Genomic DNA, 21,353 nt, shown 5'->3' with positions numbered 1-21,353 from the left:
TTTGCCTTTGGTTACATTAATTGATAAAATAATACGTGATTTGCATCAATCTACATCATCATCCATAGATTTGCCAATTCTCTGTGTTTGGGTGATAGAGCATTGCAAAATTGATTTTGGATAAAATTGATTATGTGAAATTAAACCATTTTAATTCTAAATCAATTTTGGAGTCATCACTTAATTTTTAAATGCATAACCAAATGTATAAATATTTATCTAAAATTATATTAGTTAATACAACATGAATCTAAACAACTTTTTATATTTATATTATAATCCAATAAATTTAGGTTGGTAACGTCGCTTTTAGTTCAACAACAGAAGACAAAAAAGCACGGAAACAAGAAAAACGGTAATATTCATATATTTTATCTTCGTTTAGGTAAGGTTTGGTATCAGAAATGTTTAAATATTTTTGTGAAAATCATTTGGAAATAAACGCATCTATGTTTGATAAAAGAGATTAATAATATATTTTTAAGAATAAAATATTCTAATAAATGTTTATAAATGAATTTTTCTGATCTTCTTAAGTAGAACTAAAACTTTCTCATCACATAAAGTGACGGTAAATACATCACTTTAGAAATTGAAAAAAATTAAATAAATTTTCAGTTTTGACGAATTTGGAGTAAATTTATTTTCCAACATTTAAAATTAATCTTTTAATTCATATAACTTAAAAACTATTTATTTTAATGTATCTATCATTCACAAACCGTATTTAAGATAACAATTTATTTCAGTTTTACATTCTTATTATCAAATACTCAATCTTGTATTTCAATGCAAGACAAATCCATTAAGAGACTAAATCAAGAGGTTTTTCTAATTACAGTGTACATAGTTAACTTAAATTTAAACAACTGAAACAATGTTTGAACCAATAACTAAATATATTTTTATAAACTCTCATAAACAAAATGACCCAAAATGTTTAAATGTCAGTCTCAAGAAAAGTTAAATATAAATAAAATAATTTCCCGTAGATGAAAAGCTACCTCAACGGTAAGATTGCGCATAATGAAATAATACCTACCGTTGTGGTTCCTCCACTGAATGGAAATTGTCGCCATAATAATGCTGTCAAAAGTGCAATGATTTATATCAGTATTCTATGAAGGGTAGGGTCATTGTTTTGAATAATCTAAATTTGCACAGTTTCACATCGGAAGCTACCAAAAAAAGTCAATACATGAATGGATGGGTCGACATCAAAACGCGTAAAATGCAATAAAAAAAATCTTAGTCTTCACACTAACGTAGCCTAACTTTTCATCATTTGTAGCAAACCAGCATTTTACAAAATCAACTTATAGCTCATGACTAAGTTTACTTTGAACGGTGCAAGCGGCTTTAAGCTGCTATCTCTGACCAATCTATTGTCAGCATTCTGTTTTCAAAATAGCTCATTCTAATCTATTTCACTTAACCTTCTCTGCACTCTACCCGTCTTCAACACAACTTGCACACTTTTGGCCTAGATTCCTTGCAAAATTTAGAGGAGTTTAAGAAGATGTAGAGTGGGGAACACGGGGCACGAGGGTCTTGTTCATGGGTCTTAAACTTTATGAAACAATCATATGTTCCTTCCCTTTTTCAGTGTTGTGTTGGGTGATTGTCCCTCTTAGTTGACACCAATGAGAATCACATTAGTTTCATTGCTTTCTTTCTTTCTCTGCTACTTGATATTTCTCAGTATCTGCTTCTCTGCCGCCACTGGCAAATGTCTAGAGGATCAACAATCATTGCTGATTCAACTGAGGAACAACCTCACATTTGAGCCTGAAAATTCCAGCAAACTGAAGTTGTGGAATCAAAGCATCGATTGCTGCAATTGGAGTGGTGTAACGTGTGACGAGGAGGGACGTGTCACTGGCATTGACCTGAGTGGAGAATTGATCGGTGGTGGATTTGATGATTCGAGTGTTGTTTTCAGTCTTCAACATCTCCAGAAATTGAATTTGGCCGGTAATAATTTCAGTTCTGCCATTCCATCTGGATTTAACAAGTTGGAAAATTTGACTTATCTCAATTTGTCATGGTCGGGCTTTGAGGGTCAGATTCCAGTAGAGATTTCTCAAATGACAAGGTTGGTTACTCTTGATCTCTCTTCTTTTTCCTCTTTAACTGGGCATGGGCTGAAGCTTGAAAACCCAAATCTAAGAAAGCTTGTCCAAAATCTCACAAGTATTAGGCAACTATATTTGGATGGTGTAAGTATATCAGCTCCAGGACATGAATGGTCCAGTGCTTTGATGTCACTGCATGACCTGCAAGAAGTTCGCATGTCACAGTGCAATCTCTCAGGACCCCTGGAGGCTTCCCTATCAAGCCTTGAGAATCTATCAGTCATTGTTCTTGATGCCAACAATTTATCTTCCGAAGTTCCAGAAACATTTGCCAATTTGAAATTTCTGACCATCCTAAGTCTTCCTTCTTGTCAGTTGACTGGAACATTTCCACAGAAGATCTTCAACATTGTAACATTGTCAATTGTTGACGTATCTTTCAACAACAATCTCCAAGGTTTCTTTCCAGACTTCCCACTAGGATCTCTTCAGACCTTAAGAGTAAGTAACACAAGCTTCTCTGGAGCATTTCCAAACTCTATTGGGAACATGAGGAACTTAACTGAATTGGATTTTTCTTATTGTCGATTTAACGGAACGCTTCCCAATTCATTGTCAAACCTCACAGAACTCAGTTACCTGGACTTGTCATATAACAACTTTACAGGTCGAATTGCATCGTTTGACATGGCCAAAAAACTTACCTACTTAGACCTTTCTAATAATGGTTTGAGTGGTGCAGTTCCGTCTTCTTCTCACTTTGAAGGACAGAAGAATCTCATTAGCATTGACCTGGGTTATAACGCGATTGGTGGGAGCATTCCTTCATCCCTTTTTACACTTCCACACCTGCAAAAAATTATGCTTTCCCATAATCAGTTTGGTCAACTAGATGAATTCACAAATGTGTCTTCTTCTAAATTAATAATCCTCGACTTAAGTAGCAATAATCTATCAGGGTCTTTTCCAACATCTATATACCAACTCAGTAGACTCTCTGTCCTCACACTTTCTTCAAACAAGTTAAACGGGAAAATAAATCTAGATAAGCTTTCCGAACTCAGAAATTTAACTACATTAGATCTTTCATACAACAACTTATCAGTCGATGTGAATGACACAAATGCTGACCAATCTTATTTTCCCAGCATCAGCAATCTAAGGTTGGCATCCTGCAACTTGAAAACTTTCCCTGGTTTCTTGAGAAATCACTCCAGAATAGCTTCTCTAGATCTTTCAGATAACCATATCCAAGGAATGGTGCCCAACTGGATTTGGAAACTACAGAATCTTGAAAGGCTTAATATTTCTCATAATTTGTTGACTCATTTGGAAGGACCTTTGAAGAATTTATCTTCCAAGTTGGTTGTCCTTGATCTTCATCATAATAAACTTCAGGGGCCATTACCTGTTATTCCTGAAAATACGCTCTATTTGGATTTCTCAAGCAACAAATTTAACTCTGTTATCCCACAAGACATTGGTAATTACATGCCTTTCACATTTTTTTTCTCTCTCTCAAACAATACTTTGAGTGGCAGTATTCCGGATTCCCTCTGCAATGCTACATATCTTCAAGTGCTTGATCTTTCCAATAATAACATTTCTGGAGCCATTCCCTCATGTTTAATGGCAATGAATGAGAACCTTGGGGTATTAAATCTGAGAAATAACAATCTCACGGGTCCTGTGCCAGATATGTTTTCAGCTGCTTGTTCTCTAAGGACTCTGGATCTCCATAACAACAAATTAGATGGAAAGATTCCAAAATCTCTTTCAAATTGTACTTCATTAGAAGTGTTGGACCTTGGAAAAAACAAGATTATGGATGTCTTTCCCTGCTTGTTGAAAAACATATCCACACTCCGGGTCTTAGTCTTACGAAAAAATAATTTGCATGGTCAAATTGGATGTCCAAAGACCAACGGCACATGGCATATGCTTCAAATAGTGGATCTGGCCTTCAACAATTTCACTGGCAAGCTACCTGGAAACTGCTTCACAAGGTGGGAGGCAATGATGTCTGATGAAAACCAAGCTGAATCCAAGGTAAAACATATCCAATATCAGTTTCTTCAATATGGTAACCAAATATATTATCGTGATTCAGTGACAGTTACAATAAAAGGTCAACGGATGGATCTGATTAAGATTCTAACTGTCTTCACTTCGATCGACTTCTCATCCAACCATTTTGAAGGGGAAATACCAAATGAGCTATTTGACTTTAAGGCACTCTATACCCTTAACTTGTCAAAAAATGCCTTTTCTGGCAAAATTCCACAATCAATTAGAAATCTGAAGGAGCTTGAGTCCTTAGACTTATCAAGGAACTTACTGGAAGGAAATATTCCCACGGAACTTGCAACTTTATCCTTCCTATCAGTCCTTGACCTCTCTTTCAATAATCTCTTTGGGCGAATCCCCACAGGCACCCAAATTCAATCATTTCCAGAAACTTCGTTTATTGGTAACAAAGGATTGTGTGGCCCGCCTTTGAATACAAACTGCAGTGCCAATACCAGTCCTGAAACTACAAAAACAGCCAAAGACTTTGATTGGCAGTACATAGTCACTGGAGTTGGTTTTGGGGTTGGAGCCGGAGTATTTCTTCCGATATTGATGATATGGGAGAGAGGAAGGAAATGGAGCAATAATACCATTGATAATTTTCTTATGCGAGTTTTTTCACTGTTCGGGTTAGCTTATATCCCCATTGAGGATGACGAAGGGGGTGATGATGCAGAAGACCTGGAAGATGATTCTAGTGAAGAAGATGATTGGGACTATCCAAGCTTCAGAGGAAGGTATTGTGTTTTCTGTTCGAAACTTGACATATCTATGAAGAGGGTCATTCATGACCCCAGTTGCACATGTTACCCCTCATCATCAGCTTCAAATTCTACTCATTCATCAAAATCATATTCCCCTTAATAACACACAAGGTGATCATTTTCTGATTTGTTCTTTCCTTGCTGTCTTCACTTTTTTCCTTTTGAAAACATATATGTATATGCTGTACATAATACACATCAAAGTTATCTAGAGTGGCAAGCAATAATGAGAAAGAAATAATAATGACAGCTCTGATTTTTCAGAAGGAAACTTATGTACCAATCGGTCATAAGCAAGATAAATAGACAAATAAATAAACTTACAGAATATAGCCGATGCTCAATCAGGATTTTCAACGAACACGTGGGAGACAACCAATCCAGAGCTCAATCACTCCAATGTCTATGCTGCACAATGCACAACAATAATTTCATTTTTCAGAATAGTTGGTATAAATTACTTAACACTGAATTACTGTTTACTTAAAGGAAAACTCAGGTTTATACTGCAGACTTGGATTTAGTAAATCACAACCTAAGACGCGGGCACATTTTGTGTCGGCGTTCGGTTTCTTTGGAAAGAGTTATTAATCCAGTGGCGAATGTTTACATGGAGGTGAAGGCTCCCTCTAAATTTATCCAATGTTGGTACAAACTAATAAATATTGAAATTTTACTTAATCATCAACGTTTACTTAAATACACAAAATTATCTTATAAATCATATGTAATAGTAATAAAGGAAAAATAAAGTAACTAGGAAAAACACATTGTCTAATATTGATTATAATTCTAATTTTAATCTTACTTTTAATTTTAACTTTACTAGTGTTAATTATAATTATTCAACTTAAATTAATTTAAATCTTAATTGTAACGATATTTTAATCATAATCTAATTTTGATAAAAACTAATTAAAAATATTCCTACTTCATACATAAAAACAAAAATTAAAAAATATATAAACAAACGAAGTGTTACTAACCTCTTGTGATTAGGGATGTCAACGGCACGGTTATGATACGGGGAGTAGCTCTCATGTACCCTACCCGCTGGATAAATATCCATCATGTATCCATACCTATATTTGTGCGAGTATTCGTTATGTGAGTACTTGCATATTTTTTTAATATCTACGGATATTCACGGGTACCCACTAGTATTTACAAAAAGAAAAATTTAGTATTTAATAAAAATATTTAACCATAAATTCAAATAAAAATACAATGTATAAATTTTATAAATCTCAAACAAAATGAAAATAACTCATTTAAATAGTGTTGAATGACAGTTTACAAATAAATGGAGATTTTTTAAAATCAATTAATAAAAAATAACTCATTGAAAATCAATGTATTAATATTTAATAATTTATTTTTAATTTCAATTAGAGTATAGCGGGTACGGGTATATGTGGGTATGGGTATCCACGGATACGGATACAATGATACCCGTAAACACCTCGTTAACATGCAGGTATAAAAAATACTTGTACGAGTTACCTGTAGGTATCCATTTTCAATATCCATCTCCTACTCGTTGTGGGTTTTATCCGCGGATACCCGTCAATACGAATTTTTTTGACATCCCTACTTGTGATGATGACTTCACGGCTGACAACGGTGACAAATTCAGGTTGACAACAAAGAGATAACGATATTGTGTTATTGTTGATGCTATCAAATTAGCAATAAATTATAGCAACTTGAGTATTGCCAAGCTAGTAGTACTAGTACAAAAAATAGGATTTCACATTTAGCGATAACGACAGGTTAAATGTAGGGGTCACAAAATGGTCAGTTCGATCCATTTTGGTCCGATCCACACTTGATCCGTCATAAATGGGTTGGATCGGGTTGACCCGCCACCAAAAAATGGGTCGAAAATGCAACCCACCCCACCACAAGGTGGGCTAATGATGGACAATCTATTTTTAATTTTTATTTTTCGAAATTTATTTTTTGTTTATATTTATAAATAAATATTTAAAATATATTTAATCATATAAATATTTTATAAGCTTTGAATTGATTAATTAATATTTTAAATAGATAAATTAAAATAATCATTAAATTTACATGTTAAATTACTCTATTAAACTAATAGTTGAAACTTAATTTGTGAGTGTTAATGATTTAAATTATATTAATATTACATATTTAAATATTCACAAAAATATAATATAGAAATTAATCATTTTAATTATGTATATTTTAATTTTAAATTTAGAAAAGAAAAAATAAAAAAGCAAAACGTACCAACGGTCTAGGGGTGGGCTATCCCGCCTTTGGTCCGCCAAAATGGGCTTGCGATTTGAAAATTGCAACCACTGGTGAAGTTTTGCCATTTTAACTCGTGTTATAGGCCTTGGTTATCACTTAATCGAAGCATAAAATGGCTTGGTGAAGACCCGAAGCCTAAAAGTTGGCAAATATTTCAAAAATGCCATTGGGACAATGATATTTGGCCTTAAGTGGAATTGGATCGGTGCCAAAAACTATTTTCTGCCTCGTGAATCACTTTTCTTCTTCTTTCTTATGTGCACGTTTTCTCTCTCAACCACCCACCTCCGCTGCTACTACATTCCAGCCACTCACGAGTACTTGACGTTTGGCTCATTCACGTTCTGGCTTGGCGAAGTGTGATTTGGAGGCTCCGAAATGGGTGTGAGTTCGTTGCTGATACAAAATCTTCAAGTGAGACGAATTTGAGGATAAATTCTTTTTAAAAAGGAGGGTATGATAGAGGACTATCTCCTAAACTTCAAGTGGTACAAATTTAAGGACAAATTCTCTTCAAGAAGGAGGGAATGATAGAGGACTATCCTAACATTCCATACAAAGGGAACTTGAAGATGATCGTTTACAATTTAAAGGACCTATGATAAGGGCAAGGAGCAAGAGATTGGAAGATCAAATCTATTCAAGGCTCCTGATGCTACAAGCAATCAAAAATTCAAAGGATATGAAGATCATGGCTTGGAGCACATTTGAATAGGTTTTAGGAAAATTAGTTTATGTTTTTGGGCTTTGGGCTTTCTTTTATAAGTTAGTTTATGTTTTTATGTTTTTGGACTTGAGCCTTCTTGTAGGGTTTTAAGGTTTTCTTAAATTATGTGTCTATATATAGAGGTACCAAAAACTAATGTAGACATTTTTAGTCATATATTGCATTTGATTTCATTAAAGAGAGGATTCTCTTTGTTCTTGGCTTAGGCCTTTGGTTCTTATAAAGATTACATCTTTGTGGCGAATCATCACTTGACTTATCTGATGAGGCTCCTCCGTCGCGGTACTCGCTGGAAAAGCTCTCTAATCGGCGTTCCACCGATTGAATCTCGCGGAAGGCGAGGGAAGACACATCGAAAGACTTATTATGGTGTTTACGCTTAGTTCTGTAACATCCCTAGGGAATATTACTTAAAAATAAATATTAAAATAAATAATTTCATTAAATATTCATTTGGATAAAAAAATCTCAACGCGGGAAAATTTCATTTCATTAAGTCAGCGCGCCAAAACTCATAACTAATTCATAATTCATTACAAGTTTCCAAAATTTGCATTTAAATAAAGATTACAATATATCAAAATCCTAACACTATTCCCATGCTAGCCCTCACTCCGCCATCTGAGCATCCTCAGCACCACCTGTATCAACATCTGCTCCCGTGTAACGAATTACACGATCATCGCCACACACAAACAGAAAGGGTGAGCTGAGAAAATAAAATAACAAACATGTAATCACAGAATATATCATTCACCCATCTTAATCAACATCTATGAATCTTGGCCAAGACCCTAACCCCAAGACTTAACAGTCTTCAATCATACAATTGGTTAGCCTTGGACTCGGGAATCTGATGCTCACACGAACCTGCCCGCTCGTGGTCCTGCCTCTACGAACCTCCCCGCTCGTAGTCCTGCTCTACGGACCTACCCGCCCGTAGTCCAACACATGTGATCCACCAGCCCCCGTACCTCCCCGCACGTGGCATCTCTCAACGTGAGCACGGAACATACGAACCTCCCCGCTCGTATCCCCACGTGAGAGTAACTTGATATGAACCTCCCCGCTCATATCATCACATGTCACACCATCCATGAACCTACCCGCTCATGGCACAGCATCTCCCGATCCAAGCAAAGCATCAGTTTCAGTTAAAAACAGCACACCAAAATACACAGAACAATAGCGTTTCCGCCTGGCCCAGCCCACACGCCGCCAGGCGAAATTGCTCCAGACCGCCTGGCGGTATTCACCTCCCGCCAGGCGCCAGCGTGCTCCCAGACCCCACTGGTTTCTCGTCACCGCCTGGCGGAGCACACCGTGCCGCCAGGCGCCTCTCAGTGCAGACCCCCCCTCACGCTAAGGCTATCGCCTGGCGGCTATCAGTAGCCCGCCAGGCGCCATACCAGAACAACCCCTTTCTGGTTTATGCACTCCAGTTAATCCAGTTTACCCTTTTTGCTTCCTCCCATAGATCGCATAATAATCCCAAACTCAACCCTCACATAGTCGAGCCTACAAATATCATATGTACACAACACAAGTACTTATAACTCCCATTCCAAACCCCCTATCATGGTAGATCAACACTACAATACAAGACACACCATTCACCATCAATTCCTACGGTTTAAGGACATTAACAAATCACCTCTCATTTTACTTACTTCGCGCTGCACTAACATACATCTTATCCCACACAATCCCACCAAATCACTTAACTTATGTTTTAAACTCACAAGTCCTCAACACTTAAAGTTTATAACCAACAATAAAAGGTGTTCAACAACATTTAGACAGAATTCAAAGCTTTCCATTCCTAATTTACCAGCTAATGCTAACCAACTCTCTTCCTTCACTCAACACAACTATCAAAATCCGTCACGTAATCACACCATCAACCACTCTCCATTACCACACACACTTACCTACGTGCATTATTTCATACAGTACTCTTCATTAAGTTCCAATGACACACTTAGCCTCCCCCCCTCGCAAGTACCCAAAAACAACCTTAAAAGAAAACGCCACTGTTCTCGTCATCGCCTGGCGGCAAGCTAGTCACCGCCGGGCGGTGTATCAGAACCCAGAAATCTTCAGGTTACAGTATACGTGATGAGCCAAGTTGCCCATAATTCGATCTATACTTCACAAACAATATCACCCAATGAATCACACCTAATTTTACTGACCCAATTTCCTTCGACATAATATCCTCAAATTCATACACACCATGAACCCTAATAACCCAATTCGGATTCTACCCATTCCAATAATCCAAGTTTATCCATGTAAAATCATAAGGGTATTCGCAAGCACCATCAGACCCCAATTTTAACCAGTTCATGTTATCAAATGAATAAAATCGCAATCAGAATTCCCCATCCCCCTGCACAAAACGCAAACCAACAGAAAAACGCAACACTGTTGCGCCGCCTGGCGGATATTCATCCCTGCCAGGCGGTTTAAGCCATCAGAAACCAATTCCACACACAAACTGATGAACCGCCTGGCGGCACATGCATGCCCGCCAGGCGGTTTCAGGGCAGAACCCAGAAAACGCAAAAACAGCACAAACCAGACAGAGAATTCATGCACTTATGATCACGCAAGTCATAATAAGATGAATACGAATAATAGCACGTAAAACAACTCCCCTTACTTGGATTCCTTGCTAAACTCGAGTTGTTGTGCTTCTCTCTTCACCAAAACTTCTCTAGTCTTGACTTTCCACTCCAACCCTTTCAATTTCAGCCTCAATGCCTCACCTTATCAGCCCTAATCCTCTGGAAATACCTCTCTTATGATAACCACGACCCTAATTGCTATATTTCCCCCTCTTTTAACCTTTTCTTCCACTCTCACCCTTACTTAATTGCCCCTTTAGTTGCTTATACGAATTTAAAAATAAAAATTAATATTAAGGTTAACCAATTTGCTTAATTAACCTTCTATTTTTCAGCCCTTAGATTACCCCTCCCTCTTGGCTGCTAGGTTTCCAGTCTTTCCACATTCATGCACCAGAAAATTTGGCAAAAGAAAAGTAATTTAGTTCTCAACAAGGTTTGAACCCACACCCATGCACATACCAAACCAAGGCCAAACCATTCAACCAATCCAAATTTCATGATAAATCCTTCAATTTTAAGAATCTATCATGACAACACGCATCAAATATAAAACACACAAAAACACACAATTTAAATAACCTCCAAGTGGCACACATAGGACTCGAACCCAAGTCCTCACACACCATCAAAATACTCTCAACCACTTGAGCTAGCACTTTTCCACGTCATAGCTCCTCGCATTTATTGCTTTAAATATTCTCTTTATCCGTCCTAATTAAATAATTAATTAAATAACTATTTAATTTTCCCGGATCTTACATTACACCCCCCTTTTTAAGATTTTCGTCCTCGAAAATAAAACTTACCAGGGAATAAGTACGGATAGGATTGCTTCATGCGATCCTCCATCTCCCAGGTCATCTCCTGGGTAGCCTCATCCCACAACACTTTCACAGTCTTAATCTCCTTCCCCCGCAGTTGCTTTACCTGTGAATCCAGGATTCGCACTGGTCCCGTGCTCACCGTCAGATCCTCCCGGATCTGAATATCATCTGACTCCAGTACGTGCGACGGATCTGCAACATATTTCCTCAGTTGGGAGACATGGAACACATTATGCAGATTCGTCAGATGTGGTGGTAGGGCTATCTCATAAGCTGCAACCCCAATTCTCCTCAGAATCTGATAAGGCCCAACAAACCTCGGGGTTAACTTCCTCGATTTGATGGCCCTCCCAATACCAGCCGTTGGGGTCACTCTGAGGAATACATGATCCCCAGCCTCGAACTCTAGAGGTCGTCTCCTCCTGTCTGCATAGGACTTTTGTCTGCTCTGTGTAGCCTTCATCCTCTCCTGGATTGCCCTAATCTTCTCAGAGGTCTGCTGTAAAAACTCAGGACCCAACACCACTGATTCCCCATCCTGGTTCCAACACAGTGGCGTCCTGCATCGCCGCCCATACAACGCCTCATACGGAGCCATACCAATGCTGGTGTGATAGCTGTTGTTGTATGTGAACTCCACTAAGGGAAGCATCTCACTCCAACTACCCATATGATCTAATACGCAGGCCCTCAATAGATCCTCCAAAGACTGAATGGTACGCTCCGACTGCCCATCAGTTTGAGGATGGTATGCAGAACTCATCCTCAACTGAGTTCCCAACGCTGCCTGCAATGACTGCCAGAAACGAGATGTGAATCTCGGATCTCTATCTGATACTATGCTGGCCAGCACACCATGCAATCTGACCACTTCTCTCACATACAACTCTGCCAACCTGTCCATAGACCACTTTTGATTGATGGCAAGAAAATGAGCACACTTTGTCAACCTGTCCACTATTACCCAGATTGAGTCGTGCCCCTTCACAGACTTCGGCAAGTGAGTGACGAAGTCCATGGCAATACTATCCCACTTCCACTGAGGGATGTCCAATGACTCAAGTGTACCCCCTGGTCGCTGATGTTCAATCTTGGCCTTCTGACATACCAAGCATGATGCCACAAAGTCTGCAATGTCAGTCTTCATCCCATTCCACCAAAAGGACTGTTTCAAGTCATGATACATCTTAGTCATACCTGGATGTATGCTAAGACGGCTTTTATGGCCCTCCTCTAGAATCTGTTTTCTCAACCTCCAATCTCCAGGCACACAGACTCGATTTCTGAACCTCAGAATACCATCTGTCCCAATCCGGTAGTCTTTCCCCTTCTCAGTCCCCATCCAACTCACAAATTGCTGTAACTCAGCATCATCCTTCTGTCCATCCCTGATAGCTCCCAGTACATCACTAGTCAAGGTAAGCACTCCACATTGGATGCAATCTTCACTCAGCTGCATACCCAGATTCATATCCCGGAGCTTCTCAATTAATTCCAATTCCTTCACCATCATAGCTGAGATGTGCATCCGTTTCCGACTCAAGGCGTCTGCAACCACATTAGCCTTACCAGGAGGGTAAAGCAACTCAAAATCGTAGTCCTTGAGATATTCCATCCAGCGCCGCTGTCTCATATTTAGCTCCTTCTGATCGAACAGGTATTTCAGGCTTTTATGATCACTGAATACCTGAAATTGGGAGCCATACAAGTAGTGTCTCCATGTCTTAAGAGCGAACACTACAGCAGCCAACTCCAGATCGTGGGTAGGGTAGTTTTTCTCATGCACCTTCAACTGTCTAGAGGCATAAGCCACCGGCCTCTTCTCCTGCATTAATACACAACCCAGACCCTGATAGGATGCATCGCAGTATACCTCAAACATCTTGCTGGTATCTGGAATAATCAGAATCGGAGCGGTAGTCAACCTCCTTTTCATCTCTTCAAAGCACTCGTCACACTTATCAGTCCACGAGAAGGGTTGATCCTTCCTAGTGAGTTGAGTTAATGGACTCACCATCTTGGAAAACCCTTCCACGAACCTCCTGTAATACCCAGCCAATCCCAAGAAGCTTCTGACTTCTGTTACAGTTTGAGGTCTCTCCCACTTCAACACCGTCTCAATCTTACTCGGATCTACTGATATTCCACGTGAAGAAATTACGTGGCCCAGAAACTGCACCTCGTCCAACCAAAATTCACACTTGGACAATTTACCGTACAGCTGATGCTCCCTCAATACCTCCAGCACAGTTCTCAGATGATCAGCGTGCTCTTCTTTAGTCCGTGAGTAGATGAGCATGTCATCTATAAACACCACCACGAATTTGTCCAGATACGGTCTAAAGATACGGTTCATGTAATCCATGAAGACAGCTGGGGCGTTCGTCACTCCAAAGGGCATCACGACATACTCGTAATGTCCATATCTCGATCTAAATGCTGTCTTCTGGACGTCTTCTGGCTTGACTAAGATCTGATGATAGCCAGACCTCAAGTCAATCTTAGAGAATACTCCTGCCCCTCTGAGCTGATCAAGCAAATCGTCGATTCTAGGCAGTGGGTATTTGTTCTTTATCGTTAACTTGTTCAACTGGCGATAATCGACGCACAGCCGAGAACTACCGTCTTTCTTCTTCACTAATAACACCGGGGCTCCCCACGGTGAAGCGCTGGGTCGGATGACTTTCTTCTCTAGCAGGTCTTCTATCTGACTCTTCAACTCTGCTAATTCAGCTGGTGCCATTCTGTATGGCGCTGCCGACACTGGACCCGCTCCAGGGATTAGATCAATTGAGAAATCTATATCCCGGCTGGGTGGTAACTCGGGTATCTCATCTGGAAACACGTCGGCATATTCATCCACCACCGGTATCTTACTGATCTGTTCTTCTGTACTCATCTTCTTCTCTTGGGCCACTATCACAAAACAAGTCGACCCATTCTCCATCTCTTTCACTGCCTCTCCCGATGTCACTAACTCTATCCCCTCCGTCTCTGGGAACACAATTCTGCGCCGTCCACAATCAAGCACCACGTGGTTGATAGACAGCCAATCCATTCCCAGTATAACCTCCAATCCCTCCAAGGGCAAGCAGACTAGATTCACTTTGAAGCGTCTGCCCTCCACCTCCATCACGCATCCAACACAGGCTATGTTTGTTGAAACCTGTCCAGATGCGGGGGTCGAGACTATCAACTCGCATCCAAGGTCACGAGTGGACAACCCCAATTTCTTCACACAGTCATGGGATATGAAGGAGTGCGAAGCTCCTGAGTCAAACAACACTAGCACACTGTTACCATAAAGCAAGCAATGGTCCAGAATCAGATTACCTGACCGGGTGGCCTCTGTACTGGTCATGGCGAAAACCCGGCCTGCGGCTCTCGGTCTGTCTGAAGAGGATGGCGGAGGTCGTGATGTTGGCGCAGTCTTCCTATTAGGACACCTATCAGCAAAGTGTCCTGGCTGATCACATGCATAGCACTTACGAGTGCTCATACCACTGCCTCCGCTGCGGGCGGGTCTAATACAATTTCTCTGCAGGTGTTCACCTCCGCAGTTATAACACCTGGGTTTCCATGAAGACGCGGTGGGTCTACTGTAGGGCTTCTTCTGGAATCTGCCCTCAGTACTACTCCTCTGTGTACGGTTCACCTGACTGGGTCCTTTCTCAAGTTGCTCCACACTCTTGGCCTGCTCCACCAAGATAGGGAACTCTCGCACCCTCAGTGGCACGATGAAACGCCTCAGTTCATGCCTGAGACCGCCCTCAAATTTTCTACAGCGCCACTCCTCCGTCACTGTCTGAGAGTAAAATCTCGAGAGGTACTCGAACCTCTCCACGTAATCCTGCACCGACAAGCTTCCCTGCTGCAGGGTGAGAAACTCCGCCTCGCGCTCATGTTTAGCGCTATCCGGGAAATACTTCTCCAAGAACCTCGCCCTGAAGCTAGTCCAAGTCACTTCTTCAGCGCGGTTTGTCATCTGCTGCTGCATACCTATCCACCAATACTCAGCCTCGGTCACCAGTAGAAAGGTAGCGAAGTTAAGCTTCTGGGCCTCCGAGCACTCTATCACTCTGAATATCTTCTCGCACTCTCGTAGCCATGCATCCGCCTCATCTGGGGTGGCTTTCCCAGTGAATTTAGCCGGCTTGTGACGCATGAAGTCCTCCATCGTCACCGGCCTGACAGGTGGAATCATAGCTCGCGGTGGTGCTGCCACAGGCTGCATCGCATCCACCATCCTGTGGATTGCGTTAGCAATCTCATCAGCTCCGGCAGTGTTTCTACGCCTCCTATTTGCCATTGCCTGTGCACGCCACATATTTCAGCTGTTAAAATCAAACAGCTAAAGATCAAATTATACTCTATCATACTTAACATTCAACATACATCAATCAATTTCAAACAACAAACGTAAGCTCACTCCCCAATTTGCCCCAAAAGCATCAAAACGTTTGCTCTGATACCAAATGTAACATCCCTAGGGAATATTACTTAAAAATAAATATTAAAATAAATAATTTCATTAAATATTCATTTGGATAAAAAAATCCCAACGCGGGAAAATTTCATTTCATTAAGTCAGCGCGCCAAAACTCATAACTAATTCATAATTCATTACAAGTTTCCAAAATTTGCATTTAAATAAAGATTACAATATATCAAAATCCTAACACTATTCCCATGCTAGCCCTCACTCCGCCATCTGAGCATCCTCAGCACCACCTGTATCAACATCTGCTCCCGTGTAACGAATTACACGATCATCGCCACACACAAACAGAAAGGGTGAGCTGAGAAAATAAAATAACAAACATGTAATCACAGAATATATCATTCACCCATCTTAATCAACATCTATGAATCTTGGCCAAGACCCTAACCCCAAGACTTAACAGTCTTCAATCATACAATTGGTTAGCCTTGGACTCGGGAATCTGATGCTCACACGAACCTGCCCGCTCGTGGTCCTGCCTCTACGAACCTCCCCGCTCGTAGTCCTGCTCTACGGACCTACCCGCCCGTAGTCCAACACATGTGATCCACCAGCCCCCGTACCTCCCCGCACGTGGCATCTCTCAACGTGAGCACGGAACATACGAACCTCCCCGCTCGTATCCCCACGTGAGAGTAACTTGATATGAACCTCCCCGCTCATATCATCACATGTCACACCATCCATGAACCTACCCGCTCATGGCACAGCATCTCCCGATCCAAGCAAAGCATCAGTTTCAGTTAAAAACAGCACACCAAAATACACAGAACAATAGCGTTTCCGCCTGGCCCAGCCCACACGCCGCCAGGCGAAATTGCTCCAGACCGCCTGGCGGTATTCACCTCCCGCCAGGCGCCAGCGTGCTCCCAGACCCCACTGGTTTCTCGTCACCGCCTGGCGGAGCACACCGTGCCGCCAGGCGCCTCTCAGTGCAGACCCCCCCTCACGCTAAGGCTATCGCCTGGCGGCTATCAGTAGCCCGCCAGGCGCCATACCAGAACAACCCCTTTCTGGTTTATGCACTCCAGTTAATCCAGTTTACCCTTTTTGCTTCCTCCCATAGATCGCATAATAATCCCAAACTCAACCCTCACATAGTCGAGCCTACAAATATCATATGTACACAACACAAGTACTTATAACTCCCATTCCAAACCCCCTATCATGGTAGATCAACACTACAATACAAGACACACCATTCACCATCAATTCCTACGGTTTAAGGACATTAACAAATCACCTCTCATTTTACTTACTTCGCGCTGCACTAACATACATCTTATCCCACACAATCCCACCAAATCACTTAACTTATGTTTTAAACTCACAAGTCCTCAACACTTAAAGTTTATAACCAACAATAAAAGGTGTTCAACAACATTTAGACAGAATTCAAAGCTTTCCATTCCTAATTTACCAGCTAATGCTAACCAACTCTCTTCCTTCACTCAACACAACTATCAAAATCCGTCACGTAATCACACCATCAACCACTCTCCATTACCACACACACTTACCTACGTGCATTATTTCATACAGTACTCTTCATTAAGTTCCAATGACACACTTAGCCTCCCCCCCTCGCAAGTACCCAAAAACAACCTTAAAAGAAAACGCCACTGTTCTCGTCATCGCCTGGCGGCAAGCTAGTCACCGCCGGGCGGTGTATCAGAACCCAGAAATCTTCAGGTTACAGTATACGTGATGAGCCAAGTTGCCCATAATTCGATCTATACTTCACAAACAATATCACCCAATGAATCACACCTAATTTTACTGACCCAATTTCCTTCGACATAATATCCTCAAATTCATACACACCATGAACCCTAATAACCCAATTCGGATTCTACCCATTCCAATAATCCAAGTTTATCCATGTAAAATCATAAGGGTATTCGCAAGCACCATCAGACCCCAATTTTAACCAGTTCATGTTATCAAATGAATAAAATCGCAATCAGAATTCCCCATCCCCCTGCACAAAACGCAAACCAACAGAAAAACGCAACACTGTTGCGCCGCCTGGCGGATATTCATCCCTGCCAGGCGGTTTAAGCCATCAGAAACCAATTCCACACACAAACTGATGAACCGCCTGGCGGCACATGCATGCCCGCCAGGCGGTTTCAGGGCAGAACCCAGAAAACGCAAAAACAGCACAAACCAGACAGAGAATTCATGCACTTATGATCACGCAAGTCATAATAAGATGAATACGAATAATAGCACGTAAAACAACTCCCCTTACTTGGATTCCTTGCTAAACTCGAGTTGTTGTGCTTCTCTCTTCACCAAAACTTCTCTAGTCTTGACTTTCCACTCCAACCCTTTCAATTTCAGCCTCAATGCCTCACCTTATCAGCCCTAATCCTCTGGAAATACCTCTCTTATGATAACCACGACCCTAATTGCTATATTTCCCCCTCTTTTAACCTTTTCTTCCACTCTCACCCTTACTTAATTGCCCCTTTAGTTGCTTATACGAATTTAAAAATAAAAATTAATATTAAGGTTAACCAATTTGCTTAATTAACCTTCTATTTTTCAGCCCTTAGATTACCCCTCCCTCTTGGCTGCTAGGTTTCCAGTCTTTCCACATTCATGCACCAGAAAATTTGGCAAAAGAAAAGTAATTTAGTTCTCAACAAGGTTTGAACCCACACCCATGCACATACCAAACCAAGGCCAAACCATTCAACCAATCCAAATTTCATGATAAATCCTTCAATTTTAAGAATCTATCATGACAACACGCATCAAATATAAAACACACAAAAACACACAATTTAAATAACCTCCAAGTGGCACACATAGGACTCGAACCCAAGTCCTCACACACCATCAAAATACTCTCAACCACTTGAGCTAGCACTTTTCCACGTCATAGCTCCTCGCATTTATTGCTTTAAATATTCTCTTTATCCGTCCTAATTAAATAATTAATTAAATAACTATTTAATTTTCCCGGATCTTACAAGTTCTCTCTGGCTTCTCACTGGCTTGGGCAACCCAAAGAGGTAAAGACTCGCTGGAAAAGCTCTATAATCGGCGTTCCACCGATTGAATCTCGCGAAAGGCGAGGGAAGACACATCGAAAGACTTATTATGGTGTTTACACTTAGTTCTCTCTGGCTTGGGCATCCCGAAGAGGTAAAGACCAACTCTAGGGTTAGGGTTTGAGCAGAGACGAAAGGGGAGTGTTCTCAACCGAAATTTGACATTCATCTCAGCTCAAAGTGCCTATTGCATAAAAATTCAAGAGTGAGTACAATGCTGAAAAATTAAGGCTTTTATACTCAAGCCATTACACATGAGGAATCTTGACCCTTGGATGAGAAGGAGAAAGCATCTTAGCCTTTGATGCTAGCTTGGAGAAGAAGGCTTGATCTTGGCAACACATAAATGTCATACATAGGACTCGAACCCAAGTCCTCTTACACAACCAAGTACTCTCAACCACTTGAGCTAGTACTTTTCCACGTCACAACCAATAAATGTTATACATAGGACTCACACTACCTGCATTTATTAAATAATTATTTATTTAATTATTTAAATTTTGCGGCTCTTACAACGTCTATGAGATTTTCTTCCAATTTGACCCCAACCATGTATAATCCAATGAAATACGACATATAATAATTCTCACGCATTTATAATAGCATTTTTTTTTCTGATTAGAAACATCTCAAAACATCAAAAACACCAAAATCGAACCATAGGGCTTGCGTCGCCTGGCTGGTTGATGAAGGATTGACCCCAACCAAGGATGAAGGCACATGCTTAAGAAGACTAAGCATGTTTAGAAAGGAAGTTCACTAATCCTTCATCCCTTTCATTTGTGTTTGTTATTTTTGATTCCCTAAGTTGACTTAGTTGAATCAACTTTAGTTGAATTGTTGACCTTTGACTAGGTTTGACTTGTTGACTGTAGTAGACTTGACTTAAGCCAACATGCTAATCTATGTTTATTTGCTTTGTAGGTTAATTAGGAGTAAGAAAGCAATGCTAGGTGGCGCATGGTGATTGGGGAGCATAAATGATGTGGAGGAGAGAGTAAAGCAAAGGCATAAAGCATAAAGTAAAAGGCATGAAGCAAGTGTACCTATGTACCTTTGGTCTCCTTTGTTTTTAGCACACTTTGGCCACTTTTTAGAGACATATGAGACACATTCTTTGTCTCCTTTTGTGCTAGAACGAAATTAGCCTTGCACACCCAATAGTTGGCTCTTTTGTCTCTCATTTTTGTAACCTTATTTGACCTAGTTTCTAGATGCTAGGGTTAGGTTTTTGTAGATACATCCTTAGGTATCTTTTATTTGCTTAGAGGCCCCTAAACTCTTCTATATAAGGGGTGCTCCTAGACATGTAAAAGGGTTGAACATTTTGAAGTAAAAACACTCTTGTGTCTCAACCATTTGTGAGAGTTTCCTCCCTTGGGAGTGAATACTTTTAAGCCTTATCTTGCATAGCAAGTGGCGGCACACATCCACTCATCTTGAAGGTTGCCATGGCTTCTAGCCTAGCCTTGTAGTGGCGTGCTTCTCACATTTTTACCATTTCTTTCCTTTCCCTTTTATGTTTTCTTCTTCCTTTAATTGTTCTTGGTTTTCTATAGTTTATGTGCTTTCCATTTCCTTTTTGTTTTGAATCAATCCTTCATCTTTTTCTCTTGAGCTTTGTGAAAGGAATCTTCACATCTAGATAGCTTGCTATCTTAATGTCCAGTGGAGATTTCACTTAGCTTTCTTAATCAACTCACACCATATTCAATCATCTTAAAAAGAAACAAGATAGTCCTTCATCATTTGGTATCAAAGCCTGGTTGTCCTTGAATATGGTGTTTTCATGTTCTAACCTTGTCTTGTGTAGCTATCTCTGAATGGTCCAAATAAAAACAATGCTGACAGAAACTGTTCACGATTTTAAAAGATTAAACTGCACCTGCTCAGTGGTCCAAAAATTACGTTCTTGATGTCCAAAGAAAGCTCTGTTAGTCTAGTTTTTAACAAAAAAAGAACCAATGCATTTGAAGTTCTGTGGAGAGAGTTATGATTGAAATAGTGAGAAAAGGTCAGAGCTGCCGAGATCACCACGAATCAACGTTTTTCAAGTTATGTTAGGCAGTTTTGGCTACTGTTTTTGTTACTCTTCTTACTCCTAAATGTTGTTGGATAACATGTCATTGTGTGCTTAATTATTGACCTTAATTTCCAAAAGTTTAAATGCATGATAGCTACATGTTTGAGTCTTTAAATGTGCCTAACTTTTGCTTGAGTCATATGTCATATGTTAGCTTGAAGTTTTTTTATTCTTGTTTTTCCAAGTATTTGAATCTTGCTTTCACTTTATGTCTTGCTTGATGTATGCCCCATGAAATTGATTTTGGCCTAAAACTTGAGGAACTAAGTGTCCAAGCCACCTAAAACTCTTTCTCACCATTTTATGAAACTAGTTGTGAAAGAAGAAA

At 40.3% G+C, this 21,353-nt stretch overlaps 1 protein-coding gene across 1 annotated transcript; it reads left to right on the top strand.

The window, feature by feature from the left end:
* The first annotated feature begins 1,240 nt into the window (after positions 1-1,240).
* LOC114167119 (receptor-like protein 7) lies at positions 1,241-5,381 on the top strand. The gene has a single exon (XM_028052080.2). The coding sequence runs from the start codon at positions 1,644-1,646 to the stop codon at positions 5,007-5,009; it is 3,366 nt and encodes a 1,121-aa protein (XP_027907881.2). The 5' UTR covers positions 1,241-1,643; the 3' UTR covers positions 5,010-5,381.
* Positions 5,382-21,353: the final 15,972 nt, after the last annotated feature.

This window comes from Vigna unguiculata, chromosome 10 (assembly GCF_037176805.1).
Source record: "Vigna unguiculata cultivar grain cowpea cultivar isolate G323 ecotype 2 chromosome 10, ASM3717680v1, whole genome shotgun sequence".
Lineage (NCBI taxonomy): Eukaryota > Viridiplantae > Streptophyta > Magnoliopsida > Fabales > Fabaceae > Vigna > Vigna unguiculata.
Note: the sequence above shows the minus strand (reverse complement) of the source record. Positions and strands in the feature narration are given on the sequence as shown.

Coding starts and splice junctions, on each gene's coding strand:
- LOC114167119 (XM_028052080.2), top strand. CDS start 1,644: ATGAGAATCACATTAGTTTCATTGCTTTCTTTCTTTCTCTGCTACTTG.